The 26,341-nt window shown below is 28.2% G+C and overlaps 4 protein-coding genes across 5 annotated transcripts; 1 reads left to right on the top strand and 3 right to left on the bottom strand.

Annotated features, from left to right (window-relative positions):
- Positions 1–1,892: 1,892 nt before the first annotated feature.
- On the bottom strand, positions 1,893–3,132 carry LOC114192705 (probable xyloglucan endotransglucosylase/hydrolase protein 10). The gene is made up of 4 exons (XM_028082491.1): positions 2,943–3,132; positions 2,752–2,852; positions 2,472–2,665; positions 1,893–2,386 (listed from the first exon to the last, which is right to left on the bottom strand). Exons 1-4 carry the CDS (start codon positions 3,130–3,132, stop codon positions 1,987–1,989), a joined length of 885 nt encoding a protein of 294 aa, XP_027938292.1. The 3' UTR covers positions 1,893–1,986.
- Positions 3,133–6,274: 3,142 nt separating this feature from the next.
- Positions 6,275–7,552, bottom strand: LOC114192347 (probable xyloglucan endotransglucosylase/hydrolase protein 10). The gene is made up of 4 exons (XM_028082042.1): positions 7,345–7,552; positions 7,154–7,254; positions 6,870–7,063; positions 6,275–6,780 (listed from the first exon to the last, which is right to left on the bottom strand). The coding sequence occupies exons 1-4, from the start codon at positions 7,532–7,534 to the stop codon at positions 6,378–6,380; spliced, it is 888 nt and encodes a 295-aa protein (XP_027937843.1). The 5' UTR covers positions 7,535–7,552; the 3' UTR covers positions 6,275–6,377.
- A 4,713-nt stretch (positions 7,553–12,265) lies between these two features.
- On the top strand, positions 12,266–16,316 carry LOC114191647 (dentin sialophosphoprotein-like). 2 transcript variants are annotated; one of them, XM_028080952.1, is made up of 3 exons: positions 12,274–12,530; positions 13,128–13,230; positions 14,354–16,316. In XM_028080952.1, the coding sequence occupies exon 3, from the start codon at positions 14,410–14,412 to the stop codon at positions 15,988–15,990; it is 1,581 nt and encodes a 526-aa protein (XP_027936753.1). In that variant the 5' UTR covers positions 12,274–12,530; positions 13,128–13,230; positions 14,354–14,409; the 3' UTR covers positions 15,991–16,316. The 2 variants fall into 2 exon arrangements, with proteins under 2 accessions (XP_027936752.1, XP_027936753.1); XM_028080951.1 differs by lacking the exon at positions 13,128–13,230 and having other exon boundaries at positions 12,266–12,530.
- Positions 16,317–17,720: 1,404 nt separating this feature from the next.
- On the bottom strand, positions 17,721–18,742 carry LOC114189570 (agamous-like MADS-box protein AGL62). The gene has a single exon (XM_028078172.1). It carries the CDS (start codon positions 18,490–18,492, stop codon positions 17,824–17,826), a length of 669 nt encoding a protein of 222 aa, XP_027933973.1. The 5' UTR covers positions 18,493–18,742; the 3' UTR covers positions 17,721–17,823.
- Between the last annotated feature and the right edge of the window lie 7,599 nt (positions 18,743–26,341).

Below are 26,341 nucleotides of genomic sequence, written 5' to 3' on the forward strand. Positions count from 1 at the left end.
TAAAAAAATAAATGGATAAAAGAGAAAATATATTATTTTTTGAAATAATGTTATTTTAAAAAATAAAAGTAAAAAGTTAACTATTTGAAATTGTGATATATTTTTAATTAAATTATTTATCCAATAAGCATCATAAAAAATTATTTATTTTTAAATGATTTAAAAAAAATTAAACTACTATTTCACATAATAAAATAATTATTAGCTCTTGAAATATTTTTTTTAATAAATTAAACTATATAAAAGATAAATACAATCCAATAAATATTAAAATTATTATAGTAATTATATGTGTTTTTGATGTTGAAATAAATAATAATAAATAAAAACAAAAACGAATTTCTTTTTTAAATAATTTCTTAAATTAAAATACTATTTTATTAAATTCTTTTATAGTAATTTTTTGGATATGTAGTTTTAAAATATTTATTAATTATTGAAATTAAACTTTGTATAAATTAAACAAAAATAAAAACAAACATAGTCTATTACTATGTATGCAAATACAAAACAGTAATAAAAAAATTATAAATAAAACATTAAAGGGTTTTAAATTTATTTATAAAATATATTTTACAACATATATTTAAAAATCATATGAAGATAAAAACATATTTAATGTATTAAATAATTACTGATTAAATATAATAAAGTTACAATTATATTTTTTTATGAAAAAAATCTCATAAATATATTTTGTATGAATATTTTTCTATTTTTTATAGTTTTTTGGATATGTAATTTTGATATAATAAAATAGTTAATAATTATTAAAATTAAATCTTTTTATATAACTTAGGAAATAAGAGAGTGTTTAGGCTACATAGTTATTGAAGAGAGAAAAATTAAGTAAATAAAAAATAAAAAAAATTAATAGAATTCAGATTTTTTTAAATGATTTTTAAATTAAACTACTATTTTGTTAAGTTCTTTTATAGTAACTTTTTTATATGTAGTTTTAAAATATTTATTAATTATTGAAATTAAATTTTGTATAAATTAAACTATATAAAAAACATAATTTACTACTATATATATATGAAAATACAAATCAGTAATAAAAAAATTTATAATTAAAATATTAAAGGGTTTTAAATTTATTTATAAAATATATTTTACAACATGTATTTAAAAAATATATAAAGATAAAAAAACATATTTAATCTATTAAATAATTTTTGATTAAATATAATAGTTCCATAATTATATTTTTTATAAAGAAAATATCATAAATATATTTTTTATGAATATTTTACTATTTTTTATAGTTTTTTGGATATGTAATTTTTATATAATAAAATAGTTATTAATTATTAAAACTAAACCTTTTTATATAATTTGGAAAATGAGGAATTGTTTGTGTTATATAAATGTTATATAAAGAAAATAGTTATTGAAGAGAGAAAAGTGAAGTAAATAAAAAATTTAATAAAATTAAATTTTTTATTTTATTCAAAAAAGGTAGATAATACAAAAATATAAAATATGGAAATGATCAAATAGTTATAATTGTATATACATGTTAATAGAAAGAAACAGGTAATGTAGTAATTTTATTAATATTTTTTTTTCTTAATAGATAATAATATGATAAATATTTTTAAAATATTTTAAATTCTTAGTATATAAATCACTTAAATACATTGTTCGTCTCGATTTTCGTAAATGATGTATTTAAGCCTATATAAATTTATTAGAATTCAAACAATAAAATCTTAATTCTTAATTAATTTGAAAATTTGATAAACTCTTAATTAGTGTTTTAATTTTATCTTTTTTGTACAGTAGAATATAGTTTTAAAATCTCAACATCTTATTCATTTTTATTAAGGTTGAAATAAAGATTTGGTGTTTCACCATTCTAATCTAATCTTGTAAGAATACAGGGCATATGAAAGCCAGCTTTTAACTAACTAGCATTAAACTGGAGAGCAACAGCAAGAACACATCTGAAGCTAAAAGCTTTTAAAACATCCTCGTTTGTGATCAATATCTGGGAAGAGAACATTCCCTTGGAAGATTGTTGTGGAACCTCTGAGTGTCTTGGCAGTAATCATAAATCATGTAGTTCTTCCTCACCCATTTGAACAACCTTATTTGTGCAGGTGTGAGTGTGCTAAATCTGTTTTGGTTCCACCAATTGCCAGGGCCAGCTGCACTGCAAATCTTTGGGTCCCCTTTCCATACACAAGCATCGATCTTGTAATTTCTGAATGAAGCTACGAAGGGACCCTTTGTCCAATCAATCTTATCTTGTCCACCTCGTGTTGCCCAGGTACCATTCCACAGAGTACTTTTCAAACTCATTGGCTGCCACATAGGAAATGGAACACCCTTGTCCGCATGGTTTCTGTAAACTCTTACCGGAATCGTATCCACCATAAAACTGAAAAACAAAAACTCATTTTTAAGCTGACATGACATACAAACTGATTGAACAGGTTAAACATTGATCGTACAAGATGGCTTACACAATCTGGTTTATATTCCACAACACTGAATAAGTATGAAAGTTCTTTGTTGGATCAAACCACAGATGAATTCTCTCCTCTCGCTCGCCTGTTCCATCAGCGAAAACATTTGTTTGTAGAATATATGGCTGTCCGGCGACATTGCCAAGAAACTCAAAGTCTACCTCATCTCGCTTTGGTTGATCAGAGGTAAGCTGTGATATTTTATTGTCAAACTTAAATCAGTATGCTTTTATGATTCAGATCAGCACTCGGAAAAAAAGGGTAAAGGGTTGCTTACATAATAGGCTACGACGGTGCCTGCAGAATCACCTGGCACTAGTTTGATTTGCATGTCATTTTGCCCAAATAAAAACATCTGGTTTGAAGAAAAACCAGTTCCTGCAACAAGAATTAAACCAAACTCAAAACTAAGAAAGGGTACTTGGTTTTATTATTGCAGGTAGTTAAATTAAAGTTTAGAGTTAGTACCAGATTCTTGGTCCAGTTTCAAGCTCCTTGTCCGTCCATCCGCGGATGTGTTCACATGGTTGGGAGACCATATGACAAAAAAGTCCTTGTTGAAGTTTCCTGTTGAAACAACAGATGCAGCTGAATCTTGAAACAGACTGAAGGAAACAAACCCGATGAAGAAGATAAGCGCCGTGTAGAAGTTTTTCATGGTTCCTGTGAATGAATATGTCTGAGGGTTCTTACTTGTAAATGATAATCGATGAGCCATGTATATATAGGTATTGCGGTTGGATTTGAGGTATCCCCAGTATCAAATCTACTAACTTAGTAATAATAAAATTATATGTTTATTATTATTTATTTCATTGGCATTATTTATTTAATTTATACGATTAAAGTTAAAGAGACTTATTATTATTATTATAATAGAGATTAAAATAATGAAAATCGAGTCTCATATAATTTTAATTTAAATTATTTTTTATCATAAGATTATTAAGGATAAAATATCATTAATCTAGATAAATAAACATGTGTAGTTGTCTTTATAAAATAAAGATTAAAACATTTTATTTTTAAAGTATACATATAAATTGTAACAGACATATGACCATTGAACTAACTTAAAGCAGAATTTCTAGCGGTTAATATTACATTTGAATTGTCAATGTCAATGAAAAATTCTTTTAAAAAAATATATAATTTTTTTAGATTTGAGATTATCATAGAAATTAAAAGTTATTTTCTATACTTTGATATTGGAAATTTTTTGTGATATTAGTTAAATGATTATCGGGTATGATTAAATTCTTGTGGAATTAATAATTAATCAAGAAAGAATTCATCAACTCTTGTTAATGAGGTTGAGCTCTACATAAATAAAAAATTTTGGACATGAATTTAAGAATGAAAGAAGGAAGGAATTTTCCAAGTCATTTATCATATGTTAACTTATGAAATTTGATAATTATATCATATTCTAGAGTTAACATAGAGCGATAATGATGAAAGGAAATATTATATAAATCTTCATTTGGTTCTAAAAGGAAAAAATAATCCATATTATACTACCATTAAAAAATGTTACTAGACGTCAACCTTGATTAATAAATTAATGAGTTACTTTATTACGGGTTTAATAATGATCTTATGTGGTCACACATTAATGAGTATTTTCATCTTTGATGGACAGAAAAATATTATTAATTAAATTAAAGAGTTTAATTTTAATTAATTAATACTTTTTAAGTGAAATATTATTATATTTTTTCTAACTCCAAAAGTATAATTAATATAAAATCTGAAAATCTATAAATTAATTGGGTAAGACTCTGTCGATTAGATTGGTAAGCAAATATATATTTTTATTAATATGATTAATAAAAATATCTTATTTGTTACTTAAAATCAACAGTACTAGGTAGAAGTTTCAAAATAAAAACAAAAATAAAACTACGTGGGTTTTACTATTTGTCATGAGATGAAACAAAAATAAACACCTTGACTCTGCATTAGAGAAAAAAAAATGAACAATTTTAAAATTAATTTCTCTTTTTGAATCATAATGTTGAAGTTATTTTTTTCTTACAGATAAATGGTTGACACAAGAAAGGTCATTCTTAGTGTAAATAAACGTAAGACATTAATATATTCGAAGAGAAAAATTCTCAAAACCAATATAAGATATTTTTCTTTAATTTTTGTCTCCTTATATCTAGTATACATAATTTTAACGAATATAGATTCAATATTCCGGTTGTACATGTTATGAATATGAGTTGTAATCTTCCATTGGAGTAAGTCATTTTGGTTAATGTTTGCTGCTGTTTATTATTGATTTTTGAAATCATAATATTTAATTGTGATTAAATGATGTTATATTTGACTGTAATAAAACCATGGAAAACTTTCATGGTGATTGTTTAACTGGTTTCGGAAATTGAACATTGATAAATGTATAGTTAAAGCTGAGACGAAACTGTCAAGCTTCATAGCTTTGTTCTAATTCCTTGTATTGGTAAAGGTTTCAAAATTAGACTTTGTTCATTTTTGGATTAATGTATAAACTTGGTTGTCCATGCCACAACAGTGGGACTGTGTGGGTGATACGAGTTTTTTTCTAATCTGTGACATATACATTGAATTGTGCTTTGCATTAGATATAACTGAACGTTATATATGGACATTAACATTATTGAATGCTACGGAAAATTGTTACTCAGCAAGTTGACTTCCATCAAATAAAAACCGTTGAAGCAAAAAATATTATTATATTTTTTAAACTGAAAAAGGTTTTCGATTTCGGTATTTTTTCTATTCATTTTGATGGTAGAAAACTGAATCTGGGAGTAACTCCCATCATATAATAATATAATATTATAATAAATTGATTTTTTCGAAAGTTAAAGTTACGGTTTTATATATTTATTCCTTATACTATTTTGATGCAATTATTAATGGTGATTAATTAATTAGTAAAGTGATATATAAATTTAGAATTATATATGTTACGGAATCTAATTATGCTCTTTGCGACCTAAGGAAGCAAATTCCATTGAAGAAAGATCGAAACCTAAGAAAGAAAGGGTGCAGACAGAAAATAAGGGTGCAAAAAGCAATAGCCATTATTTAATTGGGCTCTATATTGGGCTTGGCCTTGAGCTGTTTGTGGGTGGCACAAATACCTTAACGACGTGGTTTTACGTTTCAGCTTACCACTGTATTTTACTTTTTTTTTCTTTTTCTAAAATATGAAAAAAAAGTTAAAACAACTAAATTCAATTTTTAAAATTATTTTAATGATACTAAATAGGAACTAATTTTTATTTCAAATATTAATAGAGTATGTGAGAAAATGTAGTTATTTTAATAGGCAATTAAATTAAACTTAAAGTTACTTTTTTAGAGATTTTACTACTGGATTAATACTTTTCCAGAGATGAATTAGACTAACATTTCAAATACAAGATTAAGATTAAGATTTTTTTCATAAGTGATATTTAATAAATAAAATAATTACTCGTGATGAAATAACTTAGAATTGACATGTTGATCTATCTTGTTTAAAAATAATATATCGGTAAATTAAGTAACCCATACTACCAATATACTTCGGTTAACATGCCAATTTAGTTATGGGAACCATTAAAACTATTTAAAAAAAAAAATATTTGGTGATAAAGTTAGGGTTTTGTACAGTTTTTTTTTTTGAAGTTTTAGCATATTTTTTAAAATTAAATGTATTATTATTACTAGTATATTTTATAAGCTCAAATCCTTTAATATTATATAAAAATTTATATTAAAATCAAATTTATCTAAAATTATTAATATATTTAGTATTTGTTCTCAAGTTTATATGAAAGCTAGCTTTCAACTAATTAGCATTAAACTTGAGAGCAACAGCAAGAACACATCTGAAGCTAAAAGCTTTTAAAACATCCTCGTTTGTGATCAATATTTGGGAAGAGAACATTCCCTTGGAAGATTGTTTTGGAACCTCTGAGTGTCTTGGCAGTAATCATAAATCATGTGGTATTTCCTGACCCATTTGAACCACCTTCTTTGTGCAGATGTGAGTGTGCTAGAGCTGTTTTGGTTCCACCAATTGCCAGGGCTAGCTGCTCTGCAAAACCTTGGGTTCCCTTTCCATACACAGCCATCAATCTTGTAATTTCTGAATGAAGCTATGAAGGGACCCTTTCTCCAATCAATCTTATCTTCCCCACCTCTTGTAGCCCAGTTATCACCATTCCACAGAGTGGCTTTCAAACTCATTGGCTGCCATCTAGGAAATGGAACACCCTTCTCTGCATGGTTTCTGTAAACTCTCACGGGAATCATATCCACCATTAAACTGCAAAACAAAAACTCATCTTTTGCATTTCAACTAACCCTTTGGAAACACAATCATGCCATTCAAATTGATTGTAGAACATGGCTTACACAATCTGGTGCATATTCCACAGCACTGAATAAGTATGGAAGTCCTTTGTTGGATCAAACCACAGATAAATTCTCTCCTCTCGGTTGTCTGTTCCATCTGCGAAAATATTTGTTTGTAGAATATATGGCTGCCCGGAGACATTGCCGAGAAACTCAAAGTCTATCTCATCTCGATTAGGTTGATCAGAGGTAAGCTGTGATATTTTTTTCTCAAACTTAAATTAGTATACTTTTATGATTCAAATTAGCAATCAGAAAAAACAAGGGTAAAAAGGGTTGCTTACATAATAGGCCAGGACAGTGCCTGCAGAATCACCTGGCACCAGTTTGATTTGCATGTCAATTTGCCCGAATAAAAACATCTGGTTTGAAGCAAAACCAGCTCCTGCAACAAGAATTAACCCAAACTCAAAACTAAGAAAGGGTACTTGGTTTCGATATTGCAGGTAGTTAAATTAAAGTTTAGAGTTAGTACCAGATTCTTGGTCCAGTTTCAAGCTCCTTGTGTGTCCATCCGCGGATGTGTTCACATGGGTGGGAGACCATATCACAAAGAAGTCCTTGTTGAAGTCTCCTGTTGAAACAACAGATGCAGCTGAATCTTGAAACAGACTGAAGGAAACAAACCCGATGAAGAAGATAAGCGCCGTGTGGAAGTTTTTCATGGTTCCTGTGAATGAATATGTCTGAGGGCTCTAACTTGCAAATGATAATTGATGAGGCATATATAGGTATTGCATGGGAAGGACAACGACAGTTCTGTTAAATTAAGAATATCTTTAGAAAGAAGTAAAGGAATCTTTAGCTGTCAGAATCTTCGTTGATGAGAGTACCTGGATTCGTTAAGGTTTACATTATTAGTAAATGACTACTGTAACCTCCATTTTGGAATTATCATGTCGTTAGCATTGAATAATCAAGTGAAGTTCTTTTGACATATTTGAGAGAATCTCGTAGTTGCTGTCTCCAGTGTTATGAACCAAACATGTTTAATTAGTTGCCTGCTAACAAAGAACAGTTTGTAAGATGAATTCTAGAGTTTCTTTCCAAAAAATCCACATCCAACATAACTTGCGGCAACGAAACTTATTTTGATGGCATTGATCAGAAGAAGGATAATAAATAAAATATGTACCAGTCTTTGGATACACACTTGTGCTTGCTCAAGCAAGGCCTTTTACCTCTTTTTCTCTGTAGAAAGTTTACGGAAATCAGAACCTGACGACACATTTGCTTTCTTGCCTCCTTAGATTTTCTCTCTTAAGATAACTTGGTTTTAAAGCTTCCATTTTTTTCCATGGGCTTCTCATAAGGTTTATTCCTTCCCTTCCCTTGTAGGGCACATTATTGTGTTAGTTATACTAAAACTCGTATCTACATTTTTTATTCGTTGCCTATGAATAAGTATTCACAAAGAATTTCCTCAAAAAGCAAAAAAATTATATTCACAAAAAAGTAGATGGGGATATCTATATATAGTGTGGGAACTATTTTTTTCTTTTTAATATCAGCATCTATAGACGGAACTATAGTTTACTTTAAGATACAGTGGATTAAATGTAAAATCAGAAATTGAATGGCACTTAAGACAAACAATTCCATTAACTATTCCAACGTGTTTAGACGAGTTTTATAAAAAAAAAAACAATGATATTTTGACTACTAAATTTTGACAACTTTCTTTTACAACATGAGAGGTGTCATATTCTAATTGTTTTTGGAATATTGAGAATGAGAAAAAGAAAAAATTGAAAACCATTTAAAAAATGACACCTAAGATTATAAGAGAAAGTTGTCAAAAAATCATTTTCCAAAAACAAAATTAAAAAGATACACAAAGTTAAAGTTTACATAAGTTAAAATTAATTTATATCTGAGTTAAAAATATATTTTTCTACAAATTAACTTGTAAATAAGTAAACTATAAGTTACGTAAAAAATAATTTTTATTTTTTTATTTTTTTAAATGTTCTTTGGGAGAAGTAGGCGTGACAACGTGGGTCGGTCCGTCCTGTATTTGGCCTGTAAAATGTGAGCCAGATTGGCCCGTCCTGTGTTAAAAATGCGGGCTGAAAAGTCTAGTCTACCCCGCATATGTTATGGCCTACGAGCCCATGGATCGGCCTTTTTTTTTTTAAATATTCTTATGATAAAACTTTTGATGTTCAATAAATTGAGAAACTTTAATAAGTTCACCAAATTAAACAAAGTCTTTGGAGAGTTGAATGATAAATTGAAAATTCAACATTTTCATCATATTTATATTTGTACTTTGACATACACGATGTATTTTTTAAATTTTAGCACATTCAAAAATACATAACATTTGTCTTTTCTACTCTTACAAGAATTTGGAATGTTCATGCAAAAATTCAGAAAAAAAAATTAATCAATTTACACAAGTACAATTTTTTTTTTGTGTGGACCAACCCGCGCGAGATGCAGGTTATACGAACCAGACTTTTGCAAACCAGTGAACTTAATATCTCGGTTGGCCTCATATTTGTAGACTTTCATTACGATATATTTTATTTTTTGAAACTAATCGGTTCAGAAAAAAAATCATTTTTAGGTAAATATAACTATTTTGAATCTTTTCACACCACAACCTAAGCAGTTTATGATAAACCTACGATTATTACAAAATTTTCCTTCAAATTGTATATATTTCTTTCCAAATATTTATATAAATAGTATACATCACTTTTGCCGTTCAAAATTCGGTTTCTAGAAGATAGTACAAATTTGAATATAATTATGTGTAAGCAAATTAGCTGAAATTCGGTTTAATGGAATCAAATTTTGAGTTGAAGCTTTTCTTTATCATTCAAATATAAAGAAGGGATTGAAAAAAATTTAAAGTAAAAAAAATATTACTTTTAAAAATAAATATTTTTGATAAAAGTGTAAAAATATGCAATATTTAGAAAACTAAAAATTAAAAAGGTAATTATACTGTGGAATAATTTTTGAGGAAAATAAATGTGTTAAAAAATAATGATTTAAAAGATAAATATAGTAAGAAATTATTATTGAAAAACTATTATTACGTAAAAAATAAGGATTAATTATGTCAAATTTTGATAAAATTTTATCTTTAAACTTTAAAAATAAATAGGTATAATCTCACTATTTAAAATGTGTGAGATCTTTTTAACATGTAAAACATCTTTTAGGCTACTGTTTCAATTGTTAACATCATCTTCTTGTAGGCTACTGTTTTAATTGTTAGCATCATCTGACATGTTTAAATACAAATGTCAGTTTGAAACACACATTTAAAAACCTAACATAGAAAAACTAACGTTATCGGATAAAATAATTATATCTATTCAAATTTTTAATTTTTAAAATTTTGGTATCAAAATGTATCAATTTTTGGGATGAATCCTAAGTTTACATTGAAGTTTGGGAACTAAACTATACTTAACTCAAATAATAATTTATAAAAATAATTAATTTAATAACTACTTAATTAGAAAAATAATTGCAAAAATGATTTCCTAAAAAATGAATATTTAGAGAAGTAATTATTTAGTGTTTTTTATTGAATTAAAAACTAATATTAGTAGTTGTTTAATTTTAAATAGAATAAAAATTAAGTAAATGTAAATGTGAAAATAATATATATATATATATATATATATATATATAAATTTTTATAATTTATGTAAGTGAAAAAAATTGAACCTCAACAAGTAATGAAAAAATGGATTAAACAATTAAGTGATTTTTTTTTTATATTTGTTAGATATGAAAATGTGGATAGATAAAAATTGTGCAATAAATATGTTAAAAGATATTAGAAAATTGTAATGTAAATTTTAAAAAATATGGCATAAACATTTAAGAACTAAGGTATGATGATTGCATGTTTACTTAAAATTAATAGTATTTAGATTTTAATTAAAAGTACATTCGTGTATAGTCTACGGTCCAAGGTGAACAATGGAACGGTTAAACAGTCTGAGACGAATGGTATATGACAAAATCGAACACATTCGAAGATCGGTTTGCACTGATCGACACATAATTAAGGGACAAACTAGCATAAACAAGAATCATGAAGGTAAAACTCAGATTATGCATATAACAAAAATTATGGCACCGAATCCTAAATCTTAATCGTATGTGTGATATTTGAGTAAATAATAAATATTTAACATAATTGAGAAAAAAAAAATCATAGTGCTGATTGGGTGAAAAAGATCACAAGGGTTGGTCATTTAGTTTGCTGTACATTTTCTGAAAGAAGACACCTTTATGAGTATTAATTAAAATGTGGGGTCTAACTGTCAACCCCACCCTGTATAAATTATTGAAAATTGTTTGCCTCTTCTACACAAGAAAATTGTTTGTCTGTCAACAGCTATATATTTATATTCTTGGACCAAATTATGCTTAAAAGTTCACAAAAAGAAAATTGCTTAATCGTCTACGTTATGTCTAAAATACAAATTATGCTACTTCTCCACTAGTTTTCAAATATGAAAAATAAATCGTAAAACGTATTCGGTAATAAACAAATTTAAATGTGACAACCCAACCAACCAATGATGATTCCAATACTTTGAATGCACCAAAAGGAAAGAAAATGAAAGAACATAGCAATATAAACTTGTTTATATTTCATAAACCTTTCGAGTACAAGTATAGATACCCCTTAAGTCATAAATAATAAATAGGTTTTAGTTTATGAGATATAATCGTTTTTTTTTCTTTAAAAAATATATATTAAGTTTTACTATATGTAAAATCGCTTTCCTAATGTTTTAATCTTTTTAATATAAATTATTTAAGAGTCAAAATTAAAAATAATTTAAATATATTTTCTTTCTTTTCAGGTATTTTTTAAATATAATATTGGACAGTTCCAAATTCTAGAATAATCAATACTTCAAATTTGATATCGAAAACACGAACTCTCGGTATTAGATCTCGACTAAAAAACTTGGGTGATATGATAACACCTATATCATAGAGTTAATTTATTTTTACTTCTTATTGAATATGTTAAAAAATGTTAAATAAAAAATATAAATAGACTAATATTAAAAGGAATAATAAGAATAAATTAATTACCTTCAGTATAAGTAAAAATAATATTCAACCAGTGAAAATAACTCTATGAGAGTACATACTAATATTTGATTGTCATATCTTGGATCATGTTTATTAACAAAAAGAATAATGAAAATAAAACAATAGGATTAGAAGACAAATATTTAAAATAAAAATAAAATGTGACTATATTTTAGAAACATGGTTAAGTTTAAATGATTGGTTACAAAAATAAAATAAAATAATTAAAGCCATCTTGATGCTAAGGCTTGCTTGATTTATCAAACATTTCCAAATCCGTTTAGCTTCTGATTTAACAATTTGTGCATCCAAGAAGGAAGAAAAGGACAATGCTTTTTATTTATGACCCTGGCAAGTATGGGGTTAGTGTACGGTTAAGACTCAGAATGAGGTCAAAGGACATTGCAACTTCCTTGTTTTAGATCGCTGTGTTCCTCACTACCACTCATGCTTCTTATGAAACCACTTTGACACCTAAATCCTTAAATGACACCACTTTTGTCTTAGTCTCACCTTCTCAACTCCCACTCACTCTCACCCTTTCTTCGTGCTTCTGTTTCCTTCTCCGTGCTCATTCAGGTAATTTTCTACCCCTTCTCCAATTTTCTTTATTTTTCCATTCTGGAAGAGGGATTGGGGTGCTGAACTCATTTTGGAACAGGGGAAGGTTGAAAAATTCAATTTTTTTCTTAGTGACAATATGCACCCGACCTTATGTCTGTTTGCCCCTTTCACATTTTTTTTTCTTCAGAATGGTTATAACCCTTGAAGCTTGCTCTTGATCAAAATGGGGTTTTACTGAGAAGGAAAAAAAAAATCTGAGCGTGTGCTTATATTCGGATTAATTTGTCATGAACTTCTCTTGTTTTGAGATTCTCGGTGATTGTTGTGTGTGGGATTTTTTTCCTTTGCTTGTGGGGGGAAGGGGATTCTAGGGATTTCGTGTGGTTTATTATCTATGATTTTGTTCCTTTGTGTGATTGTTTCCCTGAAACCCCATAATACTGGTTTTTCTCTTTTCTTGGAAATCATTGATTTTTGTGTGGTCGAAGTGCATAGCATAAACTGAAATGAACCATTACACTGTTTTTCGAGTTGATTTGCCTAGTAACATAAATGAGGATGTCACTTGCCGTGGAAGTTAAGAATGAAAATTCGATCCTTGTTAATGTGTAGTTTAACATGGTTTTCTGGATTGGAAAATCCCCTGGGGAATACCTTGATTAGAATGTGTATCAGAAGCACGGGTACTGCTAAAACCATGCTGTATCCGAACCAGGTACATACCCGTATCCTACTCGTTGGGTACTCATAGCTACGCACCAGAAATATTTTACAAAAAGGATGGATACTTCATTTGGGTAGGTATGGGTACGTTTTTAGTACTATTGGACATGTATTCAAGTCAAATGAATACAAAATTTCAAATAAAAGAGAAGATATTGTCCAATTTGATTCTTTGCAGGTTAGATGGAACTTGAAACCAAAAGAATGGTGGGTCATATAGAGTGTTGCAATTTCTAGGCTTCAGTAAATTGCATTGAAACTCTTTCACAACCCTCATTGTCTTCTTGTTGTTAGAGGAACTAGAACACATCCATTTATCTATTCTATGAAAAGAAATAGATTAATCGTAAAGGAACTAAACATTTAGTTTTTCTATATACAAATATTTGTCTCCTCTCATAAAAGGGTAATAATTATAAAGAGGGTAAAAACTAAATATGAGAATTTGTTGGAGATGTGAATGTGATCCACACACCTGAAGGGGCTGAAGCTTTTGACATTTGCTAGTCTTTCTACCGATGAATTATTTTTGAAAGATTTTTTTTTTCAAAGATGTTGGAGAAGGAAATGATGAGATTAAAACTGTTAAAGGATGATACCATAGTTATGTTTAGGTCTTATATCTATTTTTGTTTAAGAATTACATATTTTAGTTTTTTATTATGAGATATGTTTTGGTCGTGTTGTTTTCATGTTATTTTGTAAATTATGTTTATTTATGTTTTTACTATTTATAAAATGTAATCATATTTATAATTAATTATATTCTTTATATACATATGTATGTATAGTTACCCTAACCAAATTTTTTTGAAAATGCCATATTTGGTATAATCTGCCTTTTGTGAGTGAACCATAATTGTTTAGAGTTTTTTTTTTTTTCCACAGTTGTACCAACAGAGAAAATGTTTTGAAATGGAGTAAAATTTGTGTTTCCCCTTTAATAGTCCTTTTCATTTCCACATTTCTTAATTGCTGTCAATGAAGGCTCTGGTAAATGTTTGATAGATACAAACACTTGGTATTTTGTATGTATTTTTCTTTGTAATTATATCTTTACTATAAGAAGCATAGCTTACACGGATCCTTAATATTGCTTTTCCTGTCCAAAGCAGATTGTTTCTGCTTACCATTTTGGAGAAGACATCAGGGGTTTCCAAATAAGTTAAACATGATAAAACGGTTTCCAAGTAGGAATCATAGGTCCAAAGGCATCAAGGTAAAGCATGTTCTGCAAGTTCTCCTGTTGCTTGGTGTTTGCTTCTGGTTGATCTACCAGGTTAAGCACAATCATGATAAGAAGAAGGAATTTGAGAAAAAGGATGTAAAACTTTCTGTCAGTACCCAGACAGATCCGATCCCGAAACTTGGTAGAAAAGATCTTCTGCCAGGTAAGCATGACGAAAAACATGATGAAGATGAGGAAGATGAACGTATTGAAGAGGATGAAGAAAATAAACATGATCACGAAGAACAGGAAGACGGAAGCAAGCATGAAACTGAGGAACATGAAGATAACAAGCACGAAGGCAGAGAACAAGGGGAAGAACAAGATAAACAGGGAGGAGAAGAGCGGGAGGAGGATGAAAACAAAAGTGAAGATGTTGAAGATGAAGGAAGAGGGGTAGGAGACGACGAGATTGATGAAAATGATCAAGAGAAATCAGAGGTGGATACTACTGATCGTGATGATGAGTTCTTGGACGAAGAGAAAGAGAAAGAACAAGAGGCTGATGAGAAGGAGAACGGAAATGGGGATGATGAAAAAGGAGGTTTAGTTGAAAACCACAACAATCATGAGGCCCGGGAGGAACATTACAAGGGGGATGATGCTTCTAGTGCTGTGGCTCATGATACTCATGCAACTAGCACTGAAACTGAGACAGTTAGCTTGGAAAACTCTCATGAAAACTCAGAAATGAATATCACAAAATCTGAAAACGAGGCAACTAATTCAGATGAAAGTGTCGAGAATCAAAATGTTTCAGATTTGAGGGCTTCAGAAGGTGATGTGATTGACGGGATTTCTTCAAATGAAACTGCTGTTAAAGAGACTGGAAATAATACATTGTCCAACCCTGTGGATGATAGCTCATTGCTAAACAAAACAACCTCAACAAACTCTGAGAGCCACTTGGAACCAGGCAGTAATCTGACAGTAGTGACCAATAACTTGACTGAAGCTGGTAATGACACTACAAGTTCATCTGAACAAAATAAAACAGTGTTATTAGCCGAATCTGACCAAGCTCAGAACACCACGAACAACACAATCACTGAAGATGTGAAAATTGTGCAAACAGAGGGATTAGAGCAGAGTGGCAATGGAAATTCTGAAGAACAGCTGCACAACACGGATTCGGCTGACTCTGTTAAAACTGAAAATGGAGATGCAGCTGGAGGAGAATCATCTAATCTAGCAGCTTCAAATGTAACTGAGAACCCTTACAGAAATGAGAGGTCTGAATCTGATAGCTCTGAAAGTGGCAAGTCCCAAGACAACAATGAAACGAGTGAAACACAGAATGCTGATGCCACGAAGGATGAAACGTCCAAAGAAGAAACTCAAACAAATGAAACTGATGAAACATCAGACTCTTCCGCTGCCAATGAAACTTTGGATTCAGCTGAACTTGATGCCATCGATTCTTCTGATAATCATATCCATGAGGATGCGGCCGAAATGCGAACCGATCTCGATACATTGCCAGATATCAGAAATGAAGTAGATGACGAAAGTGCCGCAGAATGAAGTGGAAAGAAGGTCATTGGGTTCTAGTTTTTCTTCTGACCCAGTTGTTAGAATCTGTTTGCTTTACACAAAGTTGTGACAAGGCAAGATCTTTAAAGGCGCAAACACAGTTTAGAGGATATTTTTAATGATTGTATCAAGGTCTGGATGTGTGTAATTTGTTGCTACGTTCCGCTGTCTACTACTTTTGTTCCACTTATTTTTGCGTGAACTTCTTCTCGTTCTTTCTATTTTTTTCTATAGGCCATTTTTTCATTACATCAGTTCTAGTGGATAAAGGATGGTGTTTAAGATGAATCTTAATGAAGATATCGATTATAAAGAGAGGTAATTTTGTTCTTTATTTATTTCCTCTTTTATAAATAACTAAAATGTTATTTTATTTTTATTTTAATACATTTGTGAACCTTGCTGTCTGTTTATTCTTACAACAATGGACTTCAAAATGACCTTTATTTCTCTATCCAGATGTTAACAGAGACTTATGTTTCCATGATTCACAGTTTTCTCCAAACTCTTAATATGACAAAATTTTACTTCATTCCATGATCTCAGTTATGAAATTGTATTCGATAAATAGAATTTACAATAATATTTTTCAAAGAAACTTTTTTAAAATAATTTATAACTGTTTTTATTTGTAATGTGTCAGCTGGTTAGTTTATTACGATAATTGAGATTGATACACACAAGGGTTGGTGGGTTGGTGGTAGCATGCTTAATTGGCTCCAAATTTTATTGTGAAAATAAAAATAGATACCCACTGAAACTTGTGTGTAACTATTACGTGATGTGATATTTTTTTAATTCAAATAGCTTTTTATCGCTTAATATTGCGTGATAAACTAAGTCTATCAGTAAAGTATGGTTAATTTCTTTGCCATATCTAATTTATTTAATTCATATCTCTTCATTTCTTTCTCCTCGGCCAAGAGACAGTCATATTTATTAACACATATTTTTATCAGTCTATTCATATTCCTCAATATTATATCTCATATTTTTTGTTAGTGTTCAACAATTATTAAAACCTTAAAATTCACCATTTATATGTTACGATTCGTTGTGATATGGCTTACCATCAAATGCTATAATAAAATAGATTTCAAATGAATTCATATAAATTTATACATGAATTATAAATGGGTGGAATTTGGTATCATTGATTTAGAATCTCCTCATGATTCAATGAAAAGACCATATTCAACATTTTATTGAGTTTATTTGTAACTTCCTTCAACACACTGTATTTGGATATTTAAATTGCATTTTCCATTCTTTTAAAATAGTTAATAAAAGTTATGAAGCTAATGCTTTTTTTTTTCTAGATTCATTGATACATCGATATTTCTACACATCATCCACATGATATAGTGTACTCCACATCCACTCCTTCATCACACTTAATGATTAGAATCTTATTATTTAAATGATGAAGGTTCAGGTCTTTAGTATCATTCTAAGTCAATTCAGTGTAATTTTCAATATACATACATGTGTTCGTTTCTATCAGAAGTTCTTATTACTTTTGAATCTAAACAATAACTGGTTTATAAACGACAGTAAATAAACTAAAACGGTTGCTTTGAACTACAAACTACAAGCATACTTTATTTAATAAATAAGATAAACAAAAATCAAAGAAACTATACTTTTAGTGTTAAATTTAATTTGATCTTCTATTCACTTGTCCAAAACCAAAAGGTGAAGTTTTATTCACTTGTCCAGAGTCCTTGATTAATTATATGTAATAATGGACAAATTATTTTCAACCACAATAAACCAACCTTACCAGTGTTTCTGATTCACCCCTCCGAAAAGAACAGAACAAGATCAAAGATACCCATTTCGAAAGGCGAGATAATGAGCATTAGGAAGTGAAGAAGCCATGGCAATCCCAGCATCAGGTTCATACCGTTGTTCAAGTGCACCAAATCCATTACTAGGTCCAAGAATCGACGAAGAAGATATAGCAGTGGAGTGGTCAATGATGAATTTGGTGGCATGTTTTTCTATGTTCTTCTTGAGCTCCTCAATGGAGGCCTTTAACTGGAGCAGTTCATGCAATCCAAGCTCATCAATGGGACTCTCCCACCAAAATTGTCTCTGCCTAGCTTTCCTCACGTGATCCAGATCATCCCCTCGCTTCTTTTCAACCTCGAGAAGATTAAAAGCCTGAGTGAGTTGCATGTTGAGATCACGAACGTTCGCATTCCGATGAGCCTCAACGAGGTGGTGCGCACTGGAATCTTGCGGAGGGTTCCGCGTGGTGTAGCGATCGATGAGGGACTCAACTTCTGGGTGGCCAAAAGAGAAGGCTTTGTCTGCAGGAGAGAAAACCACGATCGCGATCTCTACGCCACAGAGGGTGCAAAGTTCGCTGGCTTTCTTGAACACTCCCGAACGACGTTTGGAGAATGTGACTTGCAAATGACTCTTCTTCGGTATTTTCTCTATTGGGATCTTTTGACGACCCAAGCTAGACTTTTTATTCTTCGACATGCTCCCAGATAAACTAAACAAACACAGAGACAATACCTCCTTTTGGCATTGCACTCTTTCTGGGGAAACTATTCTCTCTCTTTTATATCACTCAATCTTTGTTTTACACCTGTCCCAATTAATTTTCCTTTTTATGTCTTTTATTTCTTTTTATTATTAGTCCTAAACGAGGAAGTTATATAATCTTTGCTCTTAATATGTGATTATGGTTGCAGACCAAATTGGAAGTTATCATTCACAGGTTACCATATTCGGTTCTTGATTTGTATTTTTTACATAATATACATTGCAGACATTTGTTTGTAATTTTTTAATTAAAATTTTTGGTTGTACAAAAAAGTTGGGTATTATTTAATTATTATGTTGGTTATTGACGCATATGATTTATCCTTGTCCGTCAATATAAAAAAGTACACGAGAGATACTATTATTTTTATAGTTGTCCATGCATGTAATTTGGTTTGGTTCGGCTTGATCTATACGACTTAATTATTTAATGAGTCAACTCAATTTCTTTTATTTATTAACGAGAAAAAGAATTTAAATCTGGTCTGGCCCACCACAGATTGATGGATTAAACGGGTTGACTTATAAACTTACTTAATTAAAAAAATACAATCTTTTTATTTATTTTTTCAATCAAAACTAAATTATAATTCTAATTAAAATTTAAATAAATTTTAATACAATCTACATACAAATCAAAATAACAAAAATACAAATTATCTATGTATTAACTAAAAACAACCTAACCTGACCCAAATGCAAAACTCAATTTAACAAAAAAGTACTTTTGTGACCCTTTATTTGTGGGTTGATGAGCCAACCCAGCTCACACAGTTCAACCTGATTAAGTCGGGTTCTAGATGAGTCAAGTTAAAAATCAACTCGTATTAAATTTTATAAAAAAAATTCAACCCAACCCGAATCCATAATAGACCGAATTGACTCGTGAATTCCAATCCATTTTGACGGCTCTAATTATTTTTACATCACAAATTTTTAATTACATCTTATATCCATTATTTTATCCTTTGACTTTTTTCTTTAAGTATTTCCCTAAAACATAGATATATTGTTAATATAACTGACATATCAAAAGTTTAAAGTGACACCTAATATAATTTTATTTAAAAAATATCATGCCTCGCAAATTCTTTGATTAATGATTGACAAATAAAAAGGTAGAGATAGACCTATATTGACTTTGTTTTCATTAGTTTGAGAAATTATATGCGAAGGGAAGGGGTCCAAAATTATGAATGTATAATTAAAATCGTAAGAAATTAAAATGTTTTTTGTTTAAAATTAATATTTTTTCTTATTAAATCATGTGTTTGTTTATTGAAATTCATAAATTTACTTTTATAGCTTTGAAAAGTTATAAATTTCGATTCACAGAAATAATTTTTTGGAATTTTTTTTTAACAAGAAATTTTAAGATAGAAAAATAAGAGAAAAAAAAACTCCTCTTAATAAACAACAATTCAAACATTAAAAATAAAAATTAGAAAAAATTATAAGAGAAAATTTCTACCCCTTAGATGATGTATAAACTAATGTTAATTTATTAAAAATTTTAGTTCGTTATTATTTAATATATAATTTTAAATTCCAATGCAAACAAGAAAAGAGATAAAATGATTACAAAAATTGTAGGTTCTTTCGGATGAAATTCAAACATACACTTATTAAAAAATCATAAAGATAATTTGTTTGTAAATTTTTCAAATCATTTTGAAATTTAAAATTTAAAATTACAAAATCAAATACGCATACAAATGTTTTTTTAAAATAGTTAGAAAAGAAAGGAGTTGTAAGGAGAGATAAAAATATACTTTTAGTTGTCTCGTTCTTTTATATTAGATTTCGAAATGGATAATTTTTTTTAATCCACTTTAATTTACTATTTTAATCACCATTAGATCATTATATTATATCACTAAAAAGAATCAAAATAAATTATCTAATGATAATTGAAGTACTGAATTAAAAATGGGTCAAAAAAGATTAATTAAAATATCATTTTCCTTTTGAAATTATTGATGACCAATAATAAAAAAATAAAAATTAGCAGAGCTAAGGGGTTAAAATGTTAAGAAACATATTCTCTTAATGTAATACATAATGTTTTATGGGCTATGCTTTACAAACCCAAGATAAAATCACTGTATTCTTTTACGGGCCTTTAGTCCAACAGGGACCAATGGTAATTGATAATTATCATTCAAACTCTTCAACTGTTCTTTTATTTACGATAAGTTAATACTTTAATAATTAATTTAATATTAATAAATTTATTTTTCTAATAAGTATATATAACCATAAATATTATATCATATTATATAATATGCAAATCGAGGACACGTCAAATTACTAAAACAATAGAATTAAAAAATTTATTCCCCAATCTCATTTCTTTTAAATCCAATTCTAATAAAAAATTTCAGTCACATTTGAAGGAAAAAAAATAGTCAATATTATATTTGTTAAAATTATTCTTGAAGTGACTATACCCTTTCTCATATAATATATGTAATAAATTATTTATGTTTACTAATATATTAATTGACAACATATTTATCATTATTTACTATACTACATTTAATATAAATTATATACATTAATATAAAATTACAATTAGTCATTGATTAATAAATATAAATTAATATATAAATTAATAAATTAGCACTTCGATTAATACAAATAAATTAATAAATTTATGATTTATTATAACAATTCATGAATTAAAATTATATCAAAATTAAATTAATATTTCTTATTATAGTAGTTAATAAATATAAATAATACTATAATTAATAAATACAAAATTAATATATTTATTCGTCGGGAGACTGATTAAGAAATATATAATAATATGTTAATAAATTGCCATATTAGCCAGTTATCTTGATATTATATAGAAATAATGATAAATTCATTTATTATAATGAAATGAATATTGTTGTTTCGTTGCTTTTATATATTTATTGTAAATTACATACCTATCTCGTGAGATATCTACATGATACATTATTTTCTATTATTTTATGAAAATTAAGTGTAAAATACACATTCTTTTTGTAGGAGATGCGATAACATTGGCATATATGATACACTAATAATTTAATTTAGATTATGTGTCTGTATTTGATACATTTATTTTATGATATTTTGTTAATATTTATTAATAAAATATTTAATTTATAAAATATAATATTTTTATGATGACAAAAATTATAATATTTTATGTTTAAAATTTTACTTAATACATGATTTTAATTTAGATTCAAATAATAATAATAATAATAATAATAATAATAATATATTTATCATATTTTTAATAATTATTGTATATTTTTTAATATGTATAGATCAATTATCATAATTTATTATTCTAAAATTAAACATATCGATCAAATACATGTGATATATTTATCGCAACATCATAGAGCGACATCTTATTTTTTTAATGTTAAGAAATTATTTTGTTCAATTAATATCAGACAGATAATTATTATTATTTATTTAGAATACAAGTATTAGAGCAGATGTTACAAAAATCGTTAAGTTCGTTCAGAAAGTAAACTAGTAAATGAAAAATTGTATATTAAAATGTTTAAGTTTATTGTTATATGAAAATTTTACAGAAGAGAGAAGTGGTAGAGGGATTTCTCTTATATTGACACTCAAAAAATATGTGTCAATATTGGTGGGGTGTTTTTATTAGATTATTTATAAGATGTTATAAAATTAATTGAACAATGTTTTATTTATAGGAGAATCTTAATAGACTTTTCTAAAGGATAAAAACTTGTTTGATAGAGTAGTAATTACAAACAAAGTGAGGAAGGAGTACAAAAAAAACTTGTATAATAATCGTGGGCTATGAAAAAAATATATTATCATTTAGTTAGACGGATATCTCTATATTACAGTATGGGAAAATTAGAATTTTGTGAAAAAATATATATGATGGATAAGGGAGTGCTTAAAATCATCAATAATATCACTAACCATGTTTCTTGTTTTTTGACCTTAGGCAAATGATTGTAAGATTAAAATATACACAGTTCTTCATGAAATTTGTAATCATAAGGACATAGTTTTCTTTGTTGAAATTAAATGTAATCCAACCTCATGTTTTAAATTTCATCTATTTGCTTATAGACCATATGGTACCGAAAAGATAATGAAATAAAATTTTCTTTGACATTATTTCTTGGAGTAGTCGAGAGTATTTTTAAACCGCTGAAAATTTATTGTGATAATTCTGCAGCAGTCTTCTTTTCTAAAAACGACAAGTATTCTAAAGGTGCTAAACATATGGAGTTGAAATACTTTGCCGTTAAAGAAGAAGTTCAGAAACGTAAAGTGTCAATAGAACATATTAGCACAGATCTTATGATTGCTGACCCTTTAACAAAATGGTTACCGCCCAAATTGTATGCTGGTCATGTAAAGAATATGGGCATTATGTCTACTAGTGAATGTTAAATGTTGAATGTTAATGTTTTTAATGTTTATGTGACACTTTGAGCTCCCTAATGTATAAATTTCTGAAATCTGTGTTTTCTTCTTTATGTTTATGTATGCAAATTATGATGAAGAAAACAAATTATGTTATGTTATTGCTTTGTAAAATGACATTATGTTTGAACCTATTATGGACTTCTCATTTTTAAGGTCATATTAAGGAGAAATGGATGATATAGTAGTACATGGAAGGGATCATGTCGATCAAATGATGTGTGACCGCCATGACTCTTATTATTTCTGTATCTTTAATTATGAATAATGATGGAACCAATTTATGCAAGGTCTTTTATTGCGCATTATGTTTATATATTAAATCACACAATGTTATGACATCATATGAGTCAAGTGGGAGAATGTTAGAATTAATTGACGAATTAATTCTATTAGTGACTCATTTGAAATATTATGATGGGCCCAATTGTGATTTAATAAAATATAAAGACTTATTGGTTATTATTATGGGAAGTGATAATAAAATAAAATAAAGATAAAGATAAAATAAAAACCAACTTGATGGACGTTGGTATAAAAGGAATTGGGGTTCTGTCTCTGGCCATAAGGTTCTTTTTCACAGTAACCCATCAAGAACGTGTGAGAAGAGAAAGAAAGGCAACAAGATAGATTGGGAAGCAGTGGTTGAAGAGCACACAAGATTATAAATTGAAGAACGCATATTCACAGGATCTTTCATGGATCAAGGTTAGTGCTCTATCATGATTTATCGTGTGAGAATTATAAATTTTAAAGATCCTTAATTATTAGTTTTACAGTTATGAGATTAATAGGATATATATTTTTTGAAATTTAAACAACTATAATCTGTATTGAAAGGCTCTAATACCAATGGTTGAAATATTCATATCAATCACAATACAATGAATAACATAAGTACAATTGTTGAAATATTCATATCAATAACAGTACAACGAATAACCTAAAATATAATATTATAGTATATGTTTAGAAAGAATTATGTACCGGAATCAATAAAGGATCCATCTCTCTTCATGTCAAAAGACTGAATCTCGAACAAAGAACATATATGACTATTTGCCTTTTTTTTTTTTAACTAATTAATAGGTATTAGTTTTATATACTTACCTGTAGAGACTAGTGATCTCTCAACAAATTATTGAACAATCAAGCTCATCACAAACCGTTTACTCCTGTGCAGTCCAACCCATCAGAGACCATTCAACAGAAACCTAATATATATTATCCATAAATTAATAACAATATTTAATATAATTGATATTAACAAATAATATAATTTATTGATTAATATTAATCTATAATAATTATATAATAAAATTATATAAATATAACATCTTCTCTCCTTCTTTAAGACGACCAGACACTATAAGAGCAATTTGTGATGCTACCAGAAATCAATGACAAATTACCCGTCCATGCTTTACTAAAATGAATGAACGAAGTCCCATGTAGGATTCTGAAAACCAACCAGAAACAGAAAATTCACTCTCCTGCTTTGCATGTTTGTAAGTACATTCTTTCTATCGTGTATAAATTTTGATACAGAACAAATTATTTTGACACCTCCCATTAATAAAAATAATGTCAATGTCAAATGTAATTATTTTGTGACACTACATTTATTTGATAACACAACGTAAAGGTAAAATAATCATAAAAAATAAATTTTTATATTTGTGAAGGAAAAGAAAAAGTAAAAAATAACATCTAATGGGTTAAAAAAATTGAGTGTCTGCCAAACTTTTGGTATCATTCTTTTTCATGCATGGAATTTTGTCCAAGGATGCAACTGTAAAAGCTCATGCATACATATGCTCTTGTTTCTAAATCGATTTTGGTCTTGGCTATTTCCCTCTTATTTCGGTCTAGGATCGGAGATTATGAATTTATAAATACTCAAATGTGTTTGGATCTTAAGTATAAGCTTAAGTTTCATGTCGAGATAAAATGAGAAAATTGAATATTATATAAGAATGAAAATTCATAAATTTATTATCTTAAAATTTTGGGTTGAGAGTGGTGACAATTTCTTATATGATTGACATCAAGTCTCATTGATATTGTATTTTCTAATGATGTATTTATCTGATGAACCCGTCGAAAGACCTGACAAGTGGTATTAAAATTCATGATTATGGTAACCGACTAAGACGAATCATGCTAATGAAAAAAATAAATTTGTTTTGACACTACTTATCCCAGTTGACAACCACTTTTAAAGGTATTTTGGTTATTAACTTTTTGTATTTGTAAAGAAAGAAAGAGATTAAAGGGTAATACTAGATATAAAGTATGTGTAAAATTTGTTGAGATTCAAAATAATAGTATCCGTGGAGATATATATAATAAAACAAAATCTTTAAACGTACTAATATTAATGTTTCATCAAGATTTGACTTATGTCTCATTATTGAATTTTCCATTAAGTTTTCTTGGAAAGACCAAACAATTGATGATTATTTTTTATGATCGACTTAAATGAGTATATTATTGTCTAAATACCGAAATGCTTTTAGTAGAGATTTCAAACAAGTGTGTTTTGATGAATACGATAGTTACAAATGAAAATTACTAATGAGGTATTTATGGTTAGAAATATTTTCGTTAAAAGAAAAGAAAGAGACTCACTTAAAAGTAAAATTATCATAAATTCGAGTGTGAGATTAGGTTCGACATGAGATAAAAATGATAAATTTTAATATTATAGAAAAAAACTCACATTCATTATCTTAAAAGTTTTTGTCAAATTCTTATATAAATTTTTAGTGGATAATTCATTGTCATTTCTCTAGTAAATCTAACTAAAACAACCTAAGACAAACTTAATCTTTTGAGTCGATGTTGACGTAGATCATGCTCTTAAAATTTCAACCAGTGGTGTTACTTGAACCTAATTGGTCAAATATTAGATGTAGAATTCAAGAGAGTGTTATTGAATTCAGAAAAACACTAGTTGGATTAGGTTAAAGCCACATCAAATACCTCTTATTTTGCATGGAAATTAGTAGATAATAGAATGCAAACAAAGGAAAAATTTGAAGAAGCACGACTTTCACATACAACACCACAAATTTTGTCGTCAATGTTTTAAAGAGAAGAAAGAAAATCTCATACTATATTTTCTTATACCATCGTTAGATTGTGAAGAAGAAATTAAGATTTAGTAAAAGGGACAGAGGATAGAAATACTTTTAAAGAATGACGAAACCAAAACCTACTTTATATTTCTTTCATATTATGACACATTTCCAATAACATAATGGTCTTTAGAGAAAGATATTAATTCGGGTGGTTGTATTCATGGTTTACTATTACT

This window comes from Vigna unguiculata, chromosome 7, assembly GCF_004118075.2.
Source record: "Vigna unguiculata cultivar IT97K-499-35 chromosome 7, ASM411807v1, whole genome shotgun sequence".
NCBI lineage: Eukaryota > Viridiplantae > Streptophyta > Magnoliopsida > Fabales > Fabaceae > Vigna > Vigna unguiculata.